At 36.0% G+C, this 21,085-nt stretch overlaps 2 protein-coding genes across 7 annotated transcripts; both read right to left on the reverse strand.

Annotated features, from left to right (window-relative positions):
- Nucleotides 1-622: 622 nt before the first annotated feature.
- FAM200C (family with sequence similarity 200 member C) lies at nucleotides 623-7,005 on the reverse strand. The gene is made up of 2 exons (XM_036918503.2): nucleotides 6,586-7,005; nucleotides 623-3,385 (listed from the first exon to the last, which is right to left on the reverse strand). The coding sequence occupies exon 2, from the start codon at nucleotides 3,334-3,336 to the stop codon at nucleotides 1,555-1,557; it is 1,782 nt and encodes a 593-aa protein (XP_036774398.2). The 5' UTR covers nucleotides 3,337-3,385; nucleotides 6,586-7,005; the 3' UTR covers nucleotides 623-1,554.
- A 445-nt stretch (nucleotides 7,006-7,450) lies between these two features.
- Nucleotides 7,451-21,041, reverse strand: SLU7 (SLU7 homolog, splicing factor). Of its 6 annotated transcripts, none has more exons than XM_036918771.2 (16): nucleotides 20,932-21,041; nucleotides 20,296-20,479; nucleotides 19,191-19,344; nucleotides 18,758-18,838; nucleotides 18,306-18,470; nucleotides 17,377-17,445; nucleotides 14,524-14,571; nucleotides 14,224-14,355; nucleotides 13,862-13,959; nucleotides 13,623-13,690; nucleotides 13,342-13,481; nucleotides 12,353-12,514; nucleotides 11,005-11,109; nucleotides 10,796-10,867; nucleotides 10,577-10,690; nucleotides 7,451-9,936 (listed from the first exon to the last, which is right to left on the reverse strand). In XM_036918771.2, exons 2-16 carry the CDS (start codon nucleotides 20,463-20,465, stop codon nucleotides 9,757-9,759), a joined length of 1,758 nt encoding a protein of 585 aa, XP_036774666.1. In that variant the 5' UTR covers nucleotides 20,466-20,479; nucleotides 20,932-21,041; the 3' UTR covers nucleotides 7,451-9,756. The 6 variants fall into 6 exon arrangements, with proteins under 6 accessions (XP_036774666.1, XP_036774487.1, XP_036774894.1 ...); XM_036918592.2 differs by having other exon boundaries at nucleotides 20,919-21,041; XM_036918999.2 differs by having other exon boundaries at nucleotides 20,296-20,476; nucleotides 20,932-21,025.
- Nucleotides 21,042-21,085: the final 44 nt, after the last annotated feature.

Below are 21,085 nucleotides of genomic sequence, written 5' to 3' on the forward strand. Positions count from 1 at the left end.
ATGGTGAAAAGTTTGAGTTTTGTGTAGAAAATACAAACTTCAATTTGTGGTACTCAAGTGACATATAAATTTGGTAGTCAGATTCCATTCTCCTTCAGGTTTTCTTTTTCACTATTATAAAAATGCTGCAATTACCCACCTTATAAATAAAACTTAATGAATATCCCTGATTCTTTCCATGTGGCAAATTCCTAGAGGGAAAAATCCTCAACCAAAGGGATATGAATAATCCACAGAGGAACTAAAATTAGTACTATAATAATCAAAGATTGGGAATAGGGGAGGAGATAGATATTCTATAAATTTAATCCTTACCTATTACCTAGAGGAATCACTATATAACTTCTAAAGCTGACAAATCAAAACTGGCATGTGTTTGATATAAACATATTAGAGATATGGCTAGAATCACAAAAAGTTAAAGTAGACATGGTTAAGGTAACTGGGCAGTTAGGGGAGAATAGCTTTTTATTATAGGACTCACTCATTTTTTCCCCCAGCCTTGAGCATATACAGTACTTTGATAAAACATAAAAGCTTTGAAATAAAAATATAAAAAATTTATTTAAATTAAAAAGCATTATTTTGCCAAATTATCATCCAGAAAAACTACATTAATTTAAATTCCCATGGGGAACTTTTTGATGGCCCTGTATTACTACAGTGACTTCATTATTTACACTCTGATCCATTCAAATGTTTTGAACTATGCTGGAAAAAAAAATGTAAGATGTAAAGTGAGGAAAGTGGGGTAAAGGAAAAGTAAGCATAGGAAAAATAAGATGAGGCCAGAGGACAAAAGAACCAGTGGAACCATCTGGAAACCTGGTTGAGAAGGAAAAATCCTTGAGCTTATCCCAGACTGCAAAATCATGGGATCTCCTTTCTAACAGCCTCAGTAACTTGGAGTCCTGATATAATTTAAAAGAAGACAGAGTGACTAAAAGGGTATTAGAATATTTATTAATGTCATGGTATTCAGAGCATAGGAGCTAGATGAATGGACATTGTGAGAATAACTCCAAAAGAAATACGTTGAAAAATAAATCTTACATAAACTAGAATCATCCCTCCTCCCACTGTAACATTTCATAATCCTCTTCTGATTTCATTCACCTCCCATAACAACCCTCACTGAGATGGGAGGACTCAGCCTGTCATTCTGTCCTTCGGCTTTTACTCTTAACATGAAGATGCATGTCCGGGGAGGTCTTCTCTTTTCTCTTGACTCCATTCCTAGCCTATTGTACCTTTTTGCTGGATATTCTACTGTGTGGGTGTCTTTTTTATGTATCACAGCAACAGGTTAAACAGATACTTAGAATTGGAAGAATCTTATGTGTCAAAGTAGGTGGTAGTACTTAGTCTTTTCTGCTTGTGTTCTTCTTAAAACATATTTTCACATGCCTCATGTGACAAAAGTTAAAGATGTTAAACTTTTTAAAGATAGGATTTGGTATACCATAAATATAAAAGGAAAGAGACAAAATTATAGCTTAATTTTACAGTGGGATCAAGAATATATAATAAATTATACATAAAGAGTGTATCAGTTTACAGTGACTTCTGCTGTAGCAGCTTTTGTTCAATGATGTCTGAGAAACGAGGAACTTTTTTTGAAATAGCCACACGGATGTCATCACTCATATTAAAGTAGCTTGTGGACTTCGTTTTAAAATGTAAAAGTGATGAAAATCCCAACTCACAAAGGTATGTAGTTGCAAATGGTATAAGAATTTCTAGAGCTGTTGTGGCCAGGTTTGGAAACACCGTGAATTGGGTACACCAGAAATCCTCAAGCTTCATTGTCTCAAATTCCATTAGGATTTGACCACTAGCTCGTAATTCAGCAAGATCATTTTTCATTGAATAACCATCATCGACAAAATCCAGATTGAAAAGAAAGGGATCTAGAATCCATTTACTTGCCTCATCAAGATCTCCAATGGAGAAATACCCATGGAAGAAGCTGCTTAACTGTTGCAGATGCAGTGGTATTTCAGCTGCAATGGATTCAACAGCTTCATTATCTGAAACAATTATTTCTTCAAGAAAAGGAAAATTGGTAAAATTTTTTTTCTCAATTCGCTTTAGCCAAAATGGAAATTTCCTAACAAAAGCAGAAAGCTTCTCTCTAGCTGATACTGTGTTCATCCCAGTCCTTTGCATAGATGCGCTAAGTTCATTTAGGTGTTTGAATAAATCTGCAAGGTATGCTAGGTAAATTTTAAACTGTTTGTTTTCAAAGCCATCAACTAAATTACTGCTTTGGTGGTGAAGAAACTGATTTATTTCTTCATACATTTCAAAAATATGAGTAAGTATCTGGCCTCGGGAAAGCCACCTCATTTCAGTATGGAAAAGGAGGACACTATACTCTATTCCAATTTCTTCAAAAAAAGCCTGAAACAGGCGATGATTTGGAGCTCGCCCCTTGATGAAATTTGTTACCCTCACCACAGTAAACAGAGCATCCCTCAGTTTTGTAGGCAATGTCTTTGTAACCAGTTCATGAGGGTTTAATAAACAATGTGTGATCACGACATGAGGTACTTCTTTTTTCACACAAGCAACGAATTCTGAATTTTCTCCTAGCATGGAAGAGGCACCATCAGTACAAACAGAGCCACATACATCAAGTGCTATCTTATGCTTCAAAAAGAAGTCTCTGAAGATACTGAACACATCTTTTCCTTTCATTGTTAACTGCAAAGATTCACAGAACAGGAATTCTTCTATGATCTCTTTTTCTTTTATGTATCGCACAAAGGCCATTAACTGACTGCAGTCATCCATGGCAGTTGTCTCAGCAAGCTGAATACCCACTTTCAGAGGACTGGCTTTGATATCTTCTAGAACTTGCTGTAAGATATCCTGACTCATTTCACCAATTCTAGAATGGATCACATCATCAGATAAGGGTACCTGCTGAAGCTTCTTTTGTGCATCTGGCCCCAAGACTATTTGTGCTATTTCCAATGCACAAGGTTTCACTAATTTTTCAGCTATTGTATGAGGATTCTTCTCCTTGGCACATAAATATGCAAACTGATATGATGCTTGTAATAAGGTATCCTCATGAGATACAACTCCAAATGCTTTCAAGGTTTCTCTCTGATCAGATGTGGGTGTATGCTTCAAGCTATTGAGTTCATGCCCACCTACACCACCATGCTGTCTGTTAAAATGGTCAGATAGTTTTGATGGTCTGAGGTCAGCATTTGAAAATATTGAGTTACACAATACACACTGTGGGCGTTGGGTTCCATCAACCTCTGTTGTACAGGTGAACCAGTAACGAACATAGTCATCATCCCATCTGCGTTTCTTCGACATGGCACCCCCAAATCCTCAGGCAGTATTCCAGAGATGCTGCAGAATTTTGCTTTGGGAGTAAAATATAACCCACACATTAAAAATCAGTGGCTAATGAAAACAGAAGGTTTCATTATAGCAGTAGACTCATAGACACTGAGAAGGGACTAGTGGTTACCAAGGGGGAAGAGTTGGGGAGGGAGAGGGGGAAAGGGATTAAGGGGCACAATAATTCACAATCACAATATAGGTTGATATGGGGTTGGTAGTACAGCACAGAGAATACAGTTAATGATTCTGTAACATCTTACTATGTTGATAGTGACCACACTAGAGGGGGTGAAGATTTCATAATATGGGTAACTGTTGAACCACTGTGTTGTATATCTGAAACCAACATAAGATGGTATTATCAATGATACATTAATAAAAAAGAAATCAGTGGCTAATGTAATTAAAACAAAGCCACATCACATGCCATCCTGTCATTTGTGTACATATCAAGAAATATCCCGTAACATGGCTTAATTTGTTTTCAGTGATGTATGTCCCAAACAAATCTGGTACATTTTATATCCCCAGAAAGGGCATCTCACTGCCTCCCCCTCCCTTTCATTCTGTACCAACTTTGTATGCAGAACCCCAGTATAAACAAGTGAGCAGAGAAAGGAGTAATTCACTAAATAAGGAAGGGCAGATTTTGACATAGTAGCTAATTCTTTTTTAATAGTTAATGATTAAAAAAGTCTGTAAAACTGATTCTTGAGTGGCTCTGACTCCAACTTAAACAGAATTTCAAACAGGTCTGATTAAGCTACCATTGAGGTAGCAGGATACAAATTTGGTTTAGAGCTTTCTTGTTGCTAAAGTGTAACACGCTATCAGATCATGACTGATACTGTCCATATAAAAAAACAAAATAAATTGCTCAGGAGAAACACAACTGTTCTTGTTAGTGAGACCTCAGAAAAATTTCTCTCATAGAGGGACACCCTTAATTACAATAGGAACTTCATTAACTTTTTCATGTAATTACCCCTCAGTAAAAGCAGTCAAGAAAGAAGCCAAAACAATGCAATGAAAACAAGTGGCATTCCTAAAAAGCGACTTAACCCAAGGACAGGATGTAGAAGGCAGTGCAGTGGTTCTCTAGTTGAGTAAATGGAGGAATCAGCTGAGTGCTAAGATGCAGATTCCTGGGCCCCACCCCCAGAGATTCTGGTTCCTTAGTTCTGGAGTAGGAGCCCAGAATCTGTATTCTAAATAAGTATTTCAGATAAGTCATAAATAGCAATTACAACAGTAGTCTTTAACATGAGATCCCCATTACAATCACTGGGAACCCCTTTGAAAGTACATGTCCCTTAGAACTAATAACTCATCTCCAGAAGTAGGATAAAAGGATTTGAAATACAATTGTCCAGGTGATTCTAATATATATCCTAGAAAGCAGTCATATTTAGAGGAATGAAAATATATTCTTCAGGTCAATTCCTAGCTTACAGATATTTTACATTGCTAAGTAAACAGTCTAAATGCTTTAACAGGCATTTAAGTCTTCTGACTTGGTAACAACGTCCTGGGAAAGTTGCGGGACCTAAACAGAAAGCCATGTCTTTTCTCTTTTCCTCCTTCCTCAGCAATGAGCAAATGGATATAATCCACAGGTAGGCTCAAATACACTTTAGAAAACAATTCTGTTTCCCATATAAATAAGTGATCCCCAAAGTTCTGTGCCACAAATAACAAGGACACATTTAAATACACATGCTTTGGCCTTAAAAAAGTCCCGATAAGTAAGCCAAGAATATATAGTTACAGCACTAACCTTCTAGTGGCTCTACAAAGATTAAATAGCTGTAAGATGTACTAATATTAGTATATAACTAATGAGTTGACCTGCCACATGGCTGTTATGAGCCAGTTAAAAATTGGAAGATGTCTGTCAATCAATAAAGACAAAGTGAGGTTTAAAGAGTTGATCTTCAACTTCCATTTGTCAAGGGAGGAGACTTTAGGGCTGTGTTTAGAACCTCTCCTAATTTATAACAATAAAATTATGACATCAGCATGAAAAAATGCTTATCTTTCTGTACTATTATATATTTTTACCATATATATTTTGAAGGACAGTGGAAATGAATGAAAAAGCTTTGCTTCAGTTTCATTAAAAATCATTACTGGACCAGTTAAGAGTCCACTCAAATCCACCCTGACTATGCTACTTAAGTATATTGTGTTTGAAGATTTACCTATTTTGTACAACAGGATTTTCAGGAAAATTAATTTATAGTATTAGTCTCCACTCTCCTTAAAAAGGGAGAATAGGTAGCAAGAAATTTCAAAATCCTCAAAGATAACTTATCACTCAAGAGGCTTTCTTGTGTTTTAGAACCTCAACTCACAATTTTCATTTGCTCCTTTGTGGTATTTAGTAGTCAGAATATCTTAAAATATGTAAACATCAAAAAAGCATCATATTAAAGAATTATTGGTAAACAAGTGTTGTAATGGTATGGTTGTGTTAAAGTACTCATTTATTAGAGATAGCTTAATTATTTACAAGTGAAATGATGTCTGGCATTTCCTTTGAAATACTATACTTCAACGCGTGCGCGTGCGTGTACACACACACACACACACACACACGGGATGGAGATTGAAGAAGTAAGATTGCCCATGAATTGGTAACTGTTGAGCTGGTTGTGGGGTACACATCATTACACCACTCTCATTATTTTTATGTATGCTGGAAAATTTCCATGATAAACAGAAAAAAACACAAAGCATTACCTTACTAAAATAGACACAATTCATTTTTAGAATGATTCTTTTGAGAATTTGTTGAGAAATATCTTAAGATGCAGAATTAAAGGGGTGCTATGTTTCCACAAGTTTATGAATTATAAAGATAGTTACGTAAAGGTATCACAATTGAGACAAACCAGTCAACTACAAGTGATCATTCACATAACAGAAATATTTAGGGGATGCTAAAATATGTATTTCAGCAGTGACACCACGAAAGTGCAGTTGTAAACCTAAAATTCCAAACATAATTCAATTTATATCTGCCACCGTTTATGCTAGTTCAAGGTAGGTGCGGGTGTCTGGGGAGGCAGAGGATTTAATTATTACATTTTACAGTTAAAGCAATAGCCAGGAGAAATGGCAAGGGAATGTAGTGAGCCAACGCCTGGGATCCTGGCTTTGTGACTTAGGACCTTTCCAAGCCTCGATTCCGCAAGGGGGTATGACAATAGTACCTACCTTACCAGGTTGTTGGGAGGTTTAATTATAAGCATGCATGTAAAGAACATGCAGCTCGTAACTGGTAGGACCTGCTGGTGTATTGTTAAGGACGGGAAGCGGCCCGGGCGAGCTAAGGGCGCCGGCGGCGAGGAAGGAAGACTCCGCTCGGTCTCCACCCGCCCTTCTCCGAGCCAAAGGCGAAGGCCCAAAGGATGCTCGGGCTTCTTTTAGGCGCCCGTTTCAGGCTCCAGTTCGCTCTCCGCTCAGGCTGGGGGGTCCTGTCTCTGGGCGCCGGAACCAGTGTAGGCGGCGGTGCTCAGGCCCGATTCCAGAGAAGGAGCCTGCGGACCGCGGTATTAAGCGCCCGTACCGACCTCGGCCAGCGCCGCGCCGGCTTTCCATCCGGGTTCTCCCGGAGGCTTCCCGCCCGTATACTGGGAGAGGTGTCTCCCCGTGCGCAGGCGCTTTAGCAACCGGCCGAGCTCCGCGATGGTTTGGTAAGGAGCATGCGCGCTGGCTCTCCCTGTTTTTTAAGATTGTGTACGTGGAGCTGGGAATTTATTGTGTGCCATAAAGGATGAGTCGTAGAATCTAAGAAATGGAAAGCGTTGTAAAGTCCACACAATCCCGTCAGAGCTGGAAATAAAATTTTATATTGTGTCAGGCTTTTGAGCTTGGAGATTGTAATGCTCAAGTAATTACCATTTTCTATGTGGAATCAATGAGAAAAGACAGAAGGAAGTGTAATTAAACATTTCAGGCAAAGGGACAGGCTGTAAATTCCAGTAAGATACAGTGAGCAGCTACAATCTGTGTCCTCTTCCCCCTGCAGGTCACCCCACTTCCCATATATTAGAACATGCAAACAAATTTAAGAATCATCCATCTTAGAGAAGATTTTATTTAACACTTTTTAACAACAGGATCTTAAACCCACATTACAGATTTTAGAGGAAAAACCCCAAAATAAAAACGAGCAAACATTGTTGAAAGAAACCCAAATATAGACCTCTTTTCTATTTTGGGGGTATTTCATTCCAGAATTATTACAAACTTCAGAACAATTTATTCATTTTTGTATAGTCAATCTTGTTAGAAGCATTCTACAAGGCCGTGGAAGGGGATAATGTCAAAGAAAGTGGGAGAGATGCTTTATTTTCAGGTGTTTTGAGTGAACCTCATAAAGATTGAGCCCCTGCTTAAGGTTTCTATCAATGGAAGAAATTGCAGAAGAACAGCCTTCCTGATCCAGAAACCAGGGCTTTAAGATACTAAAGAAAGGTATAGGCTTTACAGTCAGAGATACTTGGCTTTACGTCCTGGCCCTGACTTAACTGTTAGGACTTGAGCAAGCTACCTGGACTCAGTAAGCCCATGTGCTTATTGCAAAATAGAGATATCATCAATTACTCACCCCATTGTTTTGCAGAGATAACATAATAATAAATTAAAGCACATAGTTCCAGCACTCAAAAAGGCAGCTATTTTTGATTGAGATAATAAAACCAAAGCCAGTATCTTGAGTATCCTTTGAGATGTTATTTTTTTTTCAAAATGAAAGTGATAAGATATGATTTTAGGTATTCTTCTAGAGTTTGCCCTAGAATCAGAGTAAATTAGGTTTCACAGAAGAGAGTAGAGACTCAGAAAAGTCAGGAGACATGTTTTTTGAGTTAAAGGATCCTTAAATTTTCTAATTGAAGCTCATGAAATTAACTCCCTCTGCCAGTACTATAAACCACTTTTCTGACAAATATTTGAAATAATGCTATCAGCTACTCACAGTTACATATTCTCAATTATGTATCTTTATTAACAAAAGATAAATAAAATACAAAATAGACACCAATGTCAGACTTTATGCTGAACCTATGTTAAGGTAGGAATATGAAAACAAATTTTTGACATTATTAAAGTAGGTAAGAATTAGCTTGCATTGCTACCTCAATTTCATACTTGAGTCTAGACACCATGTGCACCATAGTACCTGACAATCTGATTCAACTACTCTCCCATCAGCACTATTTTTGAGATGCTAACAATACAGAATTCTCGTGTGCTTGGTAGCCCAGCAAAGCCAGTAAGCTGTTAAAAGTCAATGTACTTACGCTACGGTTTTAAACGGTCTTTTCAATGATCCCCTCTCACTGTAAGTATTACCTTCACGGCATTCTTAGACGCCTGGGGATCATGGCAATCTCAGTTACCAAAAGCCCTACAAACTGTCCTTGTAATTCTTTAAAGAAACCTTTGACATCAGATTTTGCTTTTTGCAAATTTTACAAAGCAACACCTACTGGCTATAAAGAGGAGATAAAACGGATATTCTACAATCCTTTAGAATCTAATATTCATGATTGTTACATAAAGGCAACCATAATTAAAACAACAAATAACATTACGAAGTATGTCCTGTATGATAAAGGAAAGCATTTCTGTGTCTAAAGGCTCATGTCCAGAATGGTAAAAGACCTAGCACTGATCAATTGACACTGACTCAAGGATACCAAAATAGTTATTTTTCCATTCAAAGGTGTTTAACCCATTTAGTTCTGGGTGGTAAGGTACAAGGAAATATTTTAAATACCAGTATTTTATAACCAAGTGTAAAACAGTATTATCACTACACAGATTGACATGGGGGATAAAGTTATTTACATATTCTACAGATTTTCTTTCAGTAACCAAAAGCCCAAAATAGAATAATTTTTTTTAGCTTCAGACTAGGAAAACCTCAGAAGACAAAAACAAATGATTATCAAGTAACTCTAATTATAGTTAGCAGTAATTTAGAAAATGAAGCCCTGGATTTGAGGAAGAATAACTCATCTGCCTTTAAAATGTGTGCTAACACTAGATGAAAGGGCCATAAAAAGTGAGGAGGTAAAATCTGAGACTTAATAAATGCTGAGTAGAAGACATTCTTGCTAGGTAGAGAGTCAAGGCCTCTTTACACATCACTAATATAAAACTGGAAATAAAAATCTTAACCTGCACTTAATGTACCTCCTCTTTGTTTTTCTTCTTTGTTTCTTCAGTAGGAAAGAAATGATTTTACCATAAGACTTCTGGAAGCTTTACTAAAGTCAGGCAGCAAGAGGCATAGACATGGATTGTTCCATTAAGAATCATCAGGAAGCTGAAAAACATTTTGCTGTGTCTATCTTGGTTACTGCCAATGACTAGTTACTACCGTCCAAGGAAGGAGGCCATTGGGTCATCTGGTCTTTGACGTTTCATTCTATAGGCCTCCATCTCTTCTTCAGTGGGTTCCCGAGTTTCATACATGCTATTATAAGGCCGCTTCCTCTCATCAATCTGCATAATCTCCTTGACATGAAGAAGGCGGGCCTCCTCTGCATTTAGTGCCTATAGTGAGAGGAAAAACGTATCACAGTTCTGCATCCAATCTCCTTTGTTCAAAAGTGGCAGAGCTCCAAAAGACCCCAATGGATATGAATTGCTACATCAGAAACCTAGATTGCCTGAAAGAGCTTGGGGGTTAGCCCTCATGCAACTACTCACTATTTTGCTCATGATATTTTCATAGAATATAAAACATTCTATGACATTTTCAGTGCTAAAGAAATTTTATTTAATTAACAAAAATTCAATGAGGTTCACTTTACTGACAGAAGCCTGCCACTTAATTTTGGTGGAGACTGCAATTCTGACTTTCCCCAAGGACTTGCTGAAACTTAAAAATTAAAGAGCTAGAAGGAAATTCTTTCTGGGCAACACATCAGTAACTCTAAAATAATAGCTTTACAAAGCACATTTCTTCTATGCATTAGTGATATTTCTCAAACATTCCAAGAAGGAGGCAATACTGAGACACAAAATCTCCATTTACATTCCAGACCTGAAACAAGGTTACTTGAGCAAATTACCCAGATTTGGGGATCATTTCCTCATTTTAAAAAAGAGCTTGGAGATAGACTATTTCCCAAGGGTCCTTACAAATAGAGAATTCTGTTGTCACTTTTAGTATTTAAACTTCATGAAGTACCTTTTTCAATTTTTCATGTTTCTTTTCTTCTTCATCACTATCTGAACTGCTCTTTCTATGCTTCTTCTTTTTCTTCTTTTTCTTTTTCTCCTCTTTTAGTTTTTCCTGATGCATCTGACAGGGAGGATTGAATTGAGTATTAATATAAAAACAAAGCTCTAGTGTACATTTTAAAGTCCTTCCTCCAGAGCTAAAAAATTCACGTGATTACAGACATACCTCCATTAGAGTTTGAGGTTTTTTCACAGACTCCTCTCCAGTTATATCATTTATAACACATTCCTCTGAATTCTGTGGGAAAATATATGTAATTTGACTTGAGTGTTAGTTACTAATCATCTAAGAAAAAGCTAGAGAGATATGTTTCACACAGATATTTACTTTTAGCTTTGTTTTATACTCATAAGAACTAGAAGACAATTACTTACATCAATCTCCTTCCCAGAATCTCCAGTACAATAGGAATACTTGAAAAAAGAGTGACAACATTTGTATCCCCATCGGCCTTCCTTCCAGTAAGATCCCCAGATATGCTGCATAAAGAAAAAGTTGTTACTTAAAAAAAAAACCCCAAAAACCCAAACTAGGGATCATAAATTCTGTTGGTATGGGTAGTACAGGGATTCCAGAGCTAGTTGACAGAGAAAGGATGGCCAGATCTCAAGTAGGAGAAGCAGGCATTAAATTATAATGGTCTTACATTCTATTCCTAAAAACCTATAAAAAAATTGAGGATATCTGACTTGTCTTGAAAAATTAATTTTCTGACAAACTCTAGGCCCACATTCCCATTTGGCAAGAACTGGCTGTTGCTAACCAGTGAATGCCCCTTTTAGACAGGGTTTGTGTTCTTTAGTTGGTATAATCTGCCTGGCTCACTTCACTCATGTATGATTAGTGGCCTGGCTCCTGAAGGTAGTTAGGTTTTTTACCTCTAACTTAGAGAGACAACTGCAGTGTGGGTACTGCACGAATACAGCCAGTGACATTAGATGCTTTATGATGCGAGGGAATATGAAATACATTGCATCACCTATGAAGTGTTCTTGTCAAAATACTTCACTTTTAGCTGATCAAAATTTTAGACCTGACTCCAGAATAATAGAAATGTAAGGCATAGGAATAAGTTATATATCACTAGGAACCAGTCAAATACAGAATATCAGACAGTTTATAAGATAGTTCGTTTGATCTGTTAGAGTCACTGTCATGAAAAAGGGGAGAGATACTCTAGGAAAATGAGACAACAACTGAGTAACAATCAAAAACTCTGATTGGATTCTGACTTAGAACAAAAAACAAACACCTATTTAAAGGCCTTTTGGGGTATACTTTGGTAAATGTGACTAAGGACTAGAGATTATATGATATTAAGGAGTGAGGGACAATTTTCTAAAGTGAGATAATGGTAATGATGTTACACTGGAGAATATCCTTAATTTTAGGAGATACATGGTATAGTGTCCATGGGTAAAACGTCACGACATTTGTAATTTTCAAAACTTAGAACGTATGAATAAAAAGTAGGTATTAGTACGTGTATGTGCACACACATTTAGACAGGGGTATGTGGCAACATGTAAACATTTTTTGAAACTAGGTGGTGAGTATATGGAAGAATGCAATAGTATTTTTTCATATTTTTCCTACTTTTGGAAAAATTTCATGAAACAAAATCAAAATGTTAAAAAGAAAGCACAATTCACTAATGAATTGAAATAGAAAAACAGAGCTAAATGCTAGCAAGGACACAAACTGTTCTAGTTTAACACATACTGTGTGGTTGTGGATCTTCACATCCTCCTCATACTTGGAGCAGGCGACAGCCCGCTCCTGCCCTTTGATGACTGTCCCATGTCTTGAGTATTCCACATAGTCTTCAGTCTGAGCTAACAGTAATTCAGCTGGAGGGGCATCCAAGTGTTCCTGGCCACCGTACTAAAAGGACATTGAACATCATTAAATATATTTTACAGCAAAGATTTACAGCAAAAATAAAGGAATATTCTTTATGGGCTTTGCTACACAAAGCAAGTGGAAAAAAAAGCGATCCGATTTTCACAGGCAAATATAAGATGCCTCAATTACTAATCATCTATTGTGTGTGGGAGATTACAAAATGGCCATAAATTTCTCTTATTCTTGTATGCATGCTCATTTGCCACATGACTTTGCTGGCCCCCCCTCAAAAGATGGTCTGTTTTTCCACCCCTTGAATCTGGGCCTGGTCAAGTTACTTGCTCCTAAAGGAAACTGGCAAATGTGATACAAGCAAAGGCCCAGGAACTGGGAAGCACTTGTGCACTGGGGCACATACTCTGTTACCAGTGTCTGGTATCCTGAGAATGCCATGTAAGGAAGCTGGACTACCCTGTCAGAGATGAGGGCACAGGTGGGGCAGAGATGAGCTGTCTCTTAGGACAATTAACCTGCTAACTGTTAGAAACCAGAGTGAGGCTGTCTTAGATCATCCAGCCTCAGATGGGCAGGCCCAGACCAGGAGACCCAGTTGACATACAGAATTGTGAGAAACCACAAATGTTTATTTTAAACTACTAAGTTTTGAGATGGTTTTTTTGTTGCAAATGCTCACTGATAACAGCTATACTGATACGGCATACCAACTGATTAAGTCAATGGAAGGAAAGGACTACCCTTGATTAATTAAAAGGGATTCTGTGTATTGTATTCCAAATGTATTCAAACGTTTACTAACTGGTAATTTCTCTTTAAGAAACATTTTTTAGCATTTTGGTCAAAATTACCTTTTCCAGGATGCTTTCTTTCTGCTGTTCTTTGAAGTCTTCTTTTTTGACTTTGAAAGACTTATACAACAGCTCTAGTTTTGTAGGATCAGCCTGCAGATGCACTTCAGATCCCTTGTCATAGGCTTCCCAAGCAAACACTGGAGTAATTTTAAACATCTTAATGAGTTGCCAGCTACATTTATTGCATGCTTCTTGAAAACAAGCTTTAAAAATATGCCAAATTTCTTATGAGCTGTTATAAAAAAATTAGTATTTTATATAAAAGAGCAAACACTTACACTGTGTCTGAGCCATTGAAATGGTATCTCCTGTGTATCTAACAAAGTTATCTCCCGCATAGCTCACTCTGTAAATAACAAATTTAAAAAACAAATTGTTTCAGAGACCCATTTCTTTAAAGAAAGTTAATTCTTTTCTGACCCAACCATAGATGATGTTCATTTTAATTCAGATTCAATTTTTCAATTAAAAACTCCCCTCCTCCAACTTAAATGTGTACATTTAACCTGATACTTACTCATCTGGATTCTTTCCTGCATTGGCATAGGGATTTTCCCTCATTGCTCTCGTCTTGGGGTCATAGTAAGCAGAATTTGGATCTAAATTCCGCAAATACTAGAAGAGAAAAATGTTTTAAGACTGTATTAATGTTTCCTTCTATCAACAAAGATCTCAGCAGACTAGTAGGAGGAGTTAATCATGATTAACTAGATGCGTGTATGTATTTCTGGGGTAAAGATGAAGAAAAAAACCACAGTGATACGTAATGGAATGAATGACTCTTACTTAGATACTGCTCAGATACCAGAAGAGCAGATAAAATTTAGGCTGGGGAGAAAAATATTTTTCGAATGTGTATGTTACATTGGTAAGGCATACTTTTGCAATATCTTCTCGAATCCTGAGATTCCGGACAGTAATTCGTCTCTTAGAGTCAAAGTTCTGTCCAGGCATGTCAATATCATCTGCGTATTTATCTTCATCCTCATCTTCGCTATTATGATCTTTTTCCTGAAAGACGGAAGGGGGAGATGGAAAAGAAAATTATAAAAGAGCAGCATCTAGCTCTTGCTTTCCTTTCAATCAAACTTTTATTGTGTTCTTTAAAGCTATTATTATTATTAGCTATCAAAAATGAAAAATTTTAATGTATACCTAGATAGGGGAAATATTTATTACCGTCTGGGAATTTGGTTCCTCTTCTCCCCACTGGTGTTTTGGAGAATTCTGCATTATGAAAGAAGGAAATGAATTTATAATTTTATTCCACTGAATCCACTGATTATATAATACTTTAAATACATAGTTACAATAATGTAAGTTAGACCTAACTTGACAAATTCTCATATTTCTCACTTGTAATAAGCATATAAGTTCTGAAAACAAGTATGTCATTGTGGATAGCTAATTTTATTACACTGTCTTCAAAGCCAGAAAATTTCTAGAGAACTTTTAATGATATAGGATTATAATCACATAAAAGCAATATAAAGTTAGGATTACCAACATCCTCAATAAATCTTCTTTGCTATGCATTAACCTTTAGACATACCATTTTCATTAAATCTCACTATAGTTTTCTATCAAATCCAAGAAGAAAATGTTATTGTAATCATAGTATCTTTAGAGCCAAAACAACCTTTGTAAAATCTAGGCCATGAAGAAATCTACTCAAGCGACACCATATTATGACTTAAGGAGAGTCTGAAATTCTTATCATAAAGACACTCTTTCTTCTTTAGGAGTTGACTAGGATTTTCCACAAAACCCTTATAGCAAGTAGTATTTATGTCCCTTTAAAAAGACTTCAAAGGTTAAAAAAAAATACCTTAAAGCATTAGTGGGGAGATGTGGAAATGTGTGTGTGTGTGAATATATACATATATATAGCCTACTGGTGGCAGCATGAATTTGTACAGCCTTTCTGAATGGTAGCTAAGTGATGTGTCATCAAAATTTTAAATATACATATTCACTGCATCAACAATTATACTTTAAAGAATTTATCCTAAGGATATGTCAGTTATATAAAGAGGTTGTGTACAAGAATGTGATTTATAGTGTTGTATATAATATCAAAAACATGGGAAAAAATCAAATTAACAGATAAAGGTTATAAACATTACTACACTCAATGAGCGTTCAATAACCATTAACAGTGATTCTACACAAGATGTAAAAATACATGTATAACTTGCTACATTCTTTTTGTTGAAAAAAAGGAAGGGAAAGAAAAGATGGGACTAACATTATTTATTTGTATTTATATTTACATAAGAAACTCTGAAAAGGATTTACAAGAAAAATAAGAAAGGTTATGAGGGGATGAGGTTTAAAGACTGGGAGGATGGAGAGAGGGAGGGATAACTTTTAACTGTGTATCTTCTTAAATTGTTTTGAGTTTTGAACCATGTGAATTTTATAAAAATAAATAAGTCTACATTTAATGACACAGAAAACAAGTCCTCATTGTGCTATATATCATTTAATTGAAAGAGTAGGTGATAACCAAGTATGTACCAATGATACCATGTAACAACATGTATTATAATTACACACATATAGATACATGTGGGGCGTGGAGTGGGACCTGGAAAAGCCTACATCAAAATGTTAATAATTAACACAGTCAGTATTTAATTTCTCTATAACTTTCTAATTTTTTTTCACTGAGTATGTGTTACTTTCAAAACCAGAACTTTTTTAAAAAGTTGTTTTGGAGTTCTCACAAGTTGCTAGTTCAAAAAAAGACATTTATTTCGCTATATATTCAGCTAAATCTCTATAGCAGAGACTGCTCTACTATATGTAGTTAATCTTAATATCCAAGTATCCAAGTGGGCAAAAACCATCAGTCCCCTAGATACAGTTAAGTATAATTACTAGGGAAATAAATTACGCTATTTTACAGCAAATAAAAAAGACTATATGAGAAAAAGAAAAATGGGCTCTTCTCTGTTTTCTAAAATTGGCAATAATTAACAGTAATCCCAATAATTAGTACCAACTGACAAGTTTTTACTGTGTAATATGTATACTAACCCTTCTTGGGGGGTGGGTATTGTTATCTCTAGAAGATGATAAACTGAGGCTCAGTGAGGCAAATTAATTTTTCTAGGACCACTTAAATAGCCAGGGGCAAAGCTGGATATTAACATCTACCTGTTAGCTTGTGCTGTTAACCTGCCTGATAGGTGGCCTCAGTGACTACTTCCTTGGTGATTACTTACTTACTTCTTTTTGCAATTCATCCTTGCTAAGAGTCCCTTTTAGGAATTTAAACTCCAAATTATTTTTTTTGTCATGAATTTGTTATAAAGAAAACTTTACAACTCTAATAAGCACAATATATGTTAAGTATTATGCTGACATGAATTTAAAAGGAAAAAAATTGGCTGCAATACATCTTTTACTATGAAAAATGTTTTACCCAACTATAAAATGATTGCACATTCATTTGAAATACTGTGGAAAATACTAAAAAGAATAGAATACAAAGAAAAACGAATTACTTCTATATTAAATGAGAACTGGCATTCTGGTCTTTTTTCCTATGTAATAATAATATTTTTTCATGTGTTATTAAAATGTGTTATCTGATATTGTTACAAAGTCTTGATAAAAGGCATTGTAAAAGCCATGTAACATTCGATCATGCAGACACAGGATAATTTAATTCACCAATTCCCTATTACTGAATGTTTAAGATATTTCAATTTCTTGCTATTGTAAAAAGTGCTATCATGAATATCTTTTGCACAATGACTTTTCAGAATACTAGAAAATTCTGTGTGTGGGGTGGATGGATCTACAAATTCAATTCCAGAAAAAGTATATAAATATTTTATGGTAATATTCTTTCCAAAATGACTGAATCAATTTATATTCCTATGAATGGTATAAAAGTACCAGTTTTGTTCTTCCCTTCAAATCTTTTCTAAGTAGAGAGAGAGAAAATGAATTCTTATTTCAATTTCCATTGTTGTTTACTAAGAGTTTGAAATTTTTTTATCGATAATTTTTATTACTTACAGCCTGTTCCACTAATTTTCCTGAGGCTAATTCTTCTTGGAGTTTCTGGGCTTTCAGTGTTCGTTTTGCCTGACAAGGAAAGAAACATTTGAAAATTTACTTATGATAGTCAAATGAACATTTAGTTTATGTATTTAAAATGAGTCAGTTTATTGTTTTTAAAAAAGGTCATTAGATAAGGTCATCTCTTGAGATTTCTTGTAACTCTATAGATGTATGGGTCTCTAAAGAATAGGAACTACAAACTCCTGTCTGAACCAGGCATTACTGCAAATGGAGCCAGATAACACTAAGTGATAAACTGCAGCGCACAAGCCCAGTGTCACATTCCAAGTGACTGACTCTTGCCAGGGAGGCCCTATATTTCATTGCTCAAGAACAGATGGAATTCAAATTATGGGAAATCTCATGATTTTTTTAGTGTTAACTCTACTTAAAAAAAAAAAAGGCAGTATGACTATAGTTTTTAAGGATAGGGGTAAGTAGGTGAAACTGTTAAAAACTGAGATTGAATTAAAATAAAATTCAATTTTCTTAAATGCATAATCCTATTCACCATCCACTACTCTCAAATGCTATGTGACACAATTGTAAAATAGGCCCATGGGCAAGAAATAGTGTGGAGGCCAAGAGTTAAAACCTCAAGAAGCCAAAAGCTTTAGATACTAATCTGTTCTCATGTTTTTAATATCTTCTGCCCTCTCAGTCGAGGAGTATAGGACAATACAAGAATCAAGTATAAAGAAACTTTCAAACAGGGCTAGCACACTGTTTATTTTTACTATTCCATCAGGCTTACTTCTACTACTGTATAAAAATGCAACCATTTTTATACTGCTTGAAGACTCAAAAAATAGAATTGCTAAGTTAGTGATACAGAAAAATGTACTTTCTTTAAGGTGTGTAGGAAAGCCAGGGATTTTGCTCACCAAATCAACTTTGGCATATTCTTCAACAATTTTCATGTGTTCTTCTGGATTGTAGCCATTCCACCGATCCCTCTTCCCATCATAGTCAAACATCAGCTGAGGCTGGAAATGTTCATCTGCAGCTATATTAGTACCTGTAAATTTTGCTCCAACTCGCCTAGGTCTCTGGGAAATAGAGTAAGATTAATCTTTTCCTAAGTATCTAACTATAATCCAGAGGAAAATTTCATATAACATTTACACAGTAAGTGTGGGACTTTGTGATCTATTTAATTATCAGTTAGTCTTACAGCAGAAAATTTTGATGGTCCTAATTTCAGTCAAATTAATTTTTATTTAACTTCTAACAGAATTTAGGCAATTTTAGAAAAACAGAATTAAACTCTCTGACAAGGAAAAAAAGAAAGAGACTCTCTGACAACAGTTTCTAAAATTCTCAAAGTTGAACTTACCTCAAAGCAGTCTTTCTTTTTGTGTGTCATGGCCCCACAGTTTTCACAAGCTCCTTTGCGATATTTGGTTGTTACAGAATTCTATAAATGGATATAAAGAAAAAACAAAGAAAATGTTTAATTTATCTTAATAAGTTAGAAATAACTTTGGGTCTCATTACTATATTGTCTAGTGAAATGATTCACTCATTAAGAGGAAAACCAATTGAGTCTCTACACTTTTATAGATGTGAAAAGTTTAAAGACTTCAGCACCATAAAATTTATTAAAAACAAAACACAACCTAAATATATGTATTGTGAATTTTAATACCAGATAAAAGATTATATAATCTGTTTTCTACTTTATATAGTATTACAGTAAAGGTTCTTACATTAAGTTTTAAAAATAAAATCTCCATTTCCACAAAGATATACATATGTTGCCTACATACCTCTTTTACACCTCTCTTGTACCATTCGCCAGATGAACTGTACTGCTTTTGTTTCTCTGGTTGTGGTCTCTGGTGCTTTAAAGTAGGTCTTTTTGATGGATCGATATACCATGGCACTGAAGAAATATACTGAGGAATATGAGGGTTGATGTCTCTGTAATTTAAAAAAAATGGTTTTTAAGAATAAAGTTTGAAAATAATGTATATTACAATTACAAATGTAGTCTACACAGAATTTAGAAACAGAGGCAATGTAGTGGGACAGGGGGAAGAGAATATGCTTGATATCTCTGTAACAGAATCACAATAAAAAATAAAGTAATTTATATTGGAATGAAAAAACCCCCAACATAGAAACTAAGAATAGTGATGCAACTGAAGGGGGAGGAGAGATGAAAGAAGACAGGGATGTGTGTTAGTGAGATAAATCTTCTATGAGCAAGAAGTTAACTAATACTGTCTAGAGTTGATTAAAATATTAAAAAAATGATATGTATTATTCAGAGATGTGGAGGCTACCAACCAGAAAAACTCAAAATAGAAAGACTGAAAAGTAGTCACTTTTGCAGAGTGGGCCAGGGAGTGGGAAGGGTTGAATATACTATTGCTATTAATGCTGCTTGTAATGATAAGCCCTTCAATATGTACTTTTTGTTATTTTTTTTACTGATGTATAGCTGATATACAATATTATATTGGTTTCAAGTATACAACATAGTGATTCAACAGTTAAATGCTCACCCCAACTAGTGTAGTTACTGTCAACACAGAAAGATGTTACAGAACTGACTATATTCTCTATGCTGTACTTTCATCCCGTGACTAGTTTATATTATGATTGAGATTTTGTGCCTCTTAATTCTTTTAACCTATTTCACTCACTTACCCCAACCCCTCCCCCATGGTAACCACCGGTCAATTCTCAGCCCTTCAATATTTTGGATTACTAAATATTACACACGAGTCTGATAAATAATTAGTAGAAAAATCATATAAATGGTAAAGACAACTTGCTGTCAAAGCGAAGGATGAGAGGCTGATAAGCTAAGCACACATCAATTTGAACTGTCAATGAACAGACCACACACAAAAATGAAGTACTTACTTTCCTTCTTCATCAACTTCTGCAGGAGCATTACCCAGTTTTCGCTGTTCTTCCAGCTCCTTCTTCTTTCTCCAGTCTTCTCTGGTCATCTTCTTTGGTTCCTCTAAACTCATTTCTTTGGACCCCGACAGAGGGGCGGCATTACCTGCTTCCACAGCTGCCGCCGACATGGTTACATGGACTCCTCAATGAAGGGGAAAAACATATTAACATAAACGAGGACTTCACGAATTCATCAGTAAAGCCATCAAAAGTACATCCTAATAACACAATTAACTAAGTTTTTACAATACGATACAAATTTTACACTTATTCTGACAAGCCATATTCAAATACTTAAAAGGCACAAGTAGTAAAGAGTTATCATATTAGGCGGTGCAACTCCAATCATCTTACGATCTTTACTCTAAAGGCCACTGAAGGCACAGTCCTGGTCTAGCTGGATACAAGCCCTGTGTCTGAGGCCTAGAACGACGGCTTCCTTCCCCGTCCCCGGTCCCCGTTCCCCTCTCAACGTAGTGTGCATCACCTCCGTGAGGATATATCTAAGAATTAGGAGCTTCAGCCCACTTTCCGGGATTTTCCAGACCTCCTGCTCGTCCCCCGCGCCCCGTCAAACTCACAATAGTTCCTCACCGAGTCCCACTGCTGTTGACCCCAAAACCACCCGGCAAAAACAGTCAGTCAATGTTTACTTCCTGGCTTTCCTCCCTTTCCCGGTAGCCACTGCGGCACCTTCCGGACGATCGACACATGCGCACTAACAAATCTCTGGGTTGCCAGGTGCCCG

The sequence above is a fragment of the Manis pentadactyla genome, chromosome 2 (assembly GCF_030020395.1).
Source record: "Manis pentadactyla isolate mManPen7 chromosome 2, mManPen7.hap1, whole genome shotgun sequence".
NCBI lineage: Eukaryota > Metazoa > Chordata > Mammalia > Pholidota > Manidae > Manis > Manis pentadactyla.

Excerpts from the sequence above, each read along its gene's own strand:
- SLU7 (XM_036918771.2), bottom strand. The coding sequence starts at position 20,465 with ATGTCGGCGGCAGCTGTGGAAGCAGGTAATGCCGCCCCTCTGTCGGGG. Across the intron at positions 17,446-18,305 it reads AATATGCCAAAGTTGATTTG|GCAAAACGAACACTGAAAGC; the intron begins GTGAGCAAAATC and ends TTTCCTTGTCAG. Across the intron at positions 10,691-10,795 it reads AACCTCAAACTCTAATGGAG|ATGCATCAGGAAAAACTAAA; the intron begins GTATGTCTGTAA and ends CCTCCCTGTCAG.
- FAM200C (XM_036918503.2), bottom strand. The coding sequence starts at position 3,336 with ATGTCGAAGAAACGCAGATGGGATGATGACTATGTTCGTTACTGGTTC.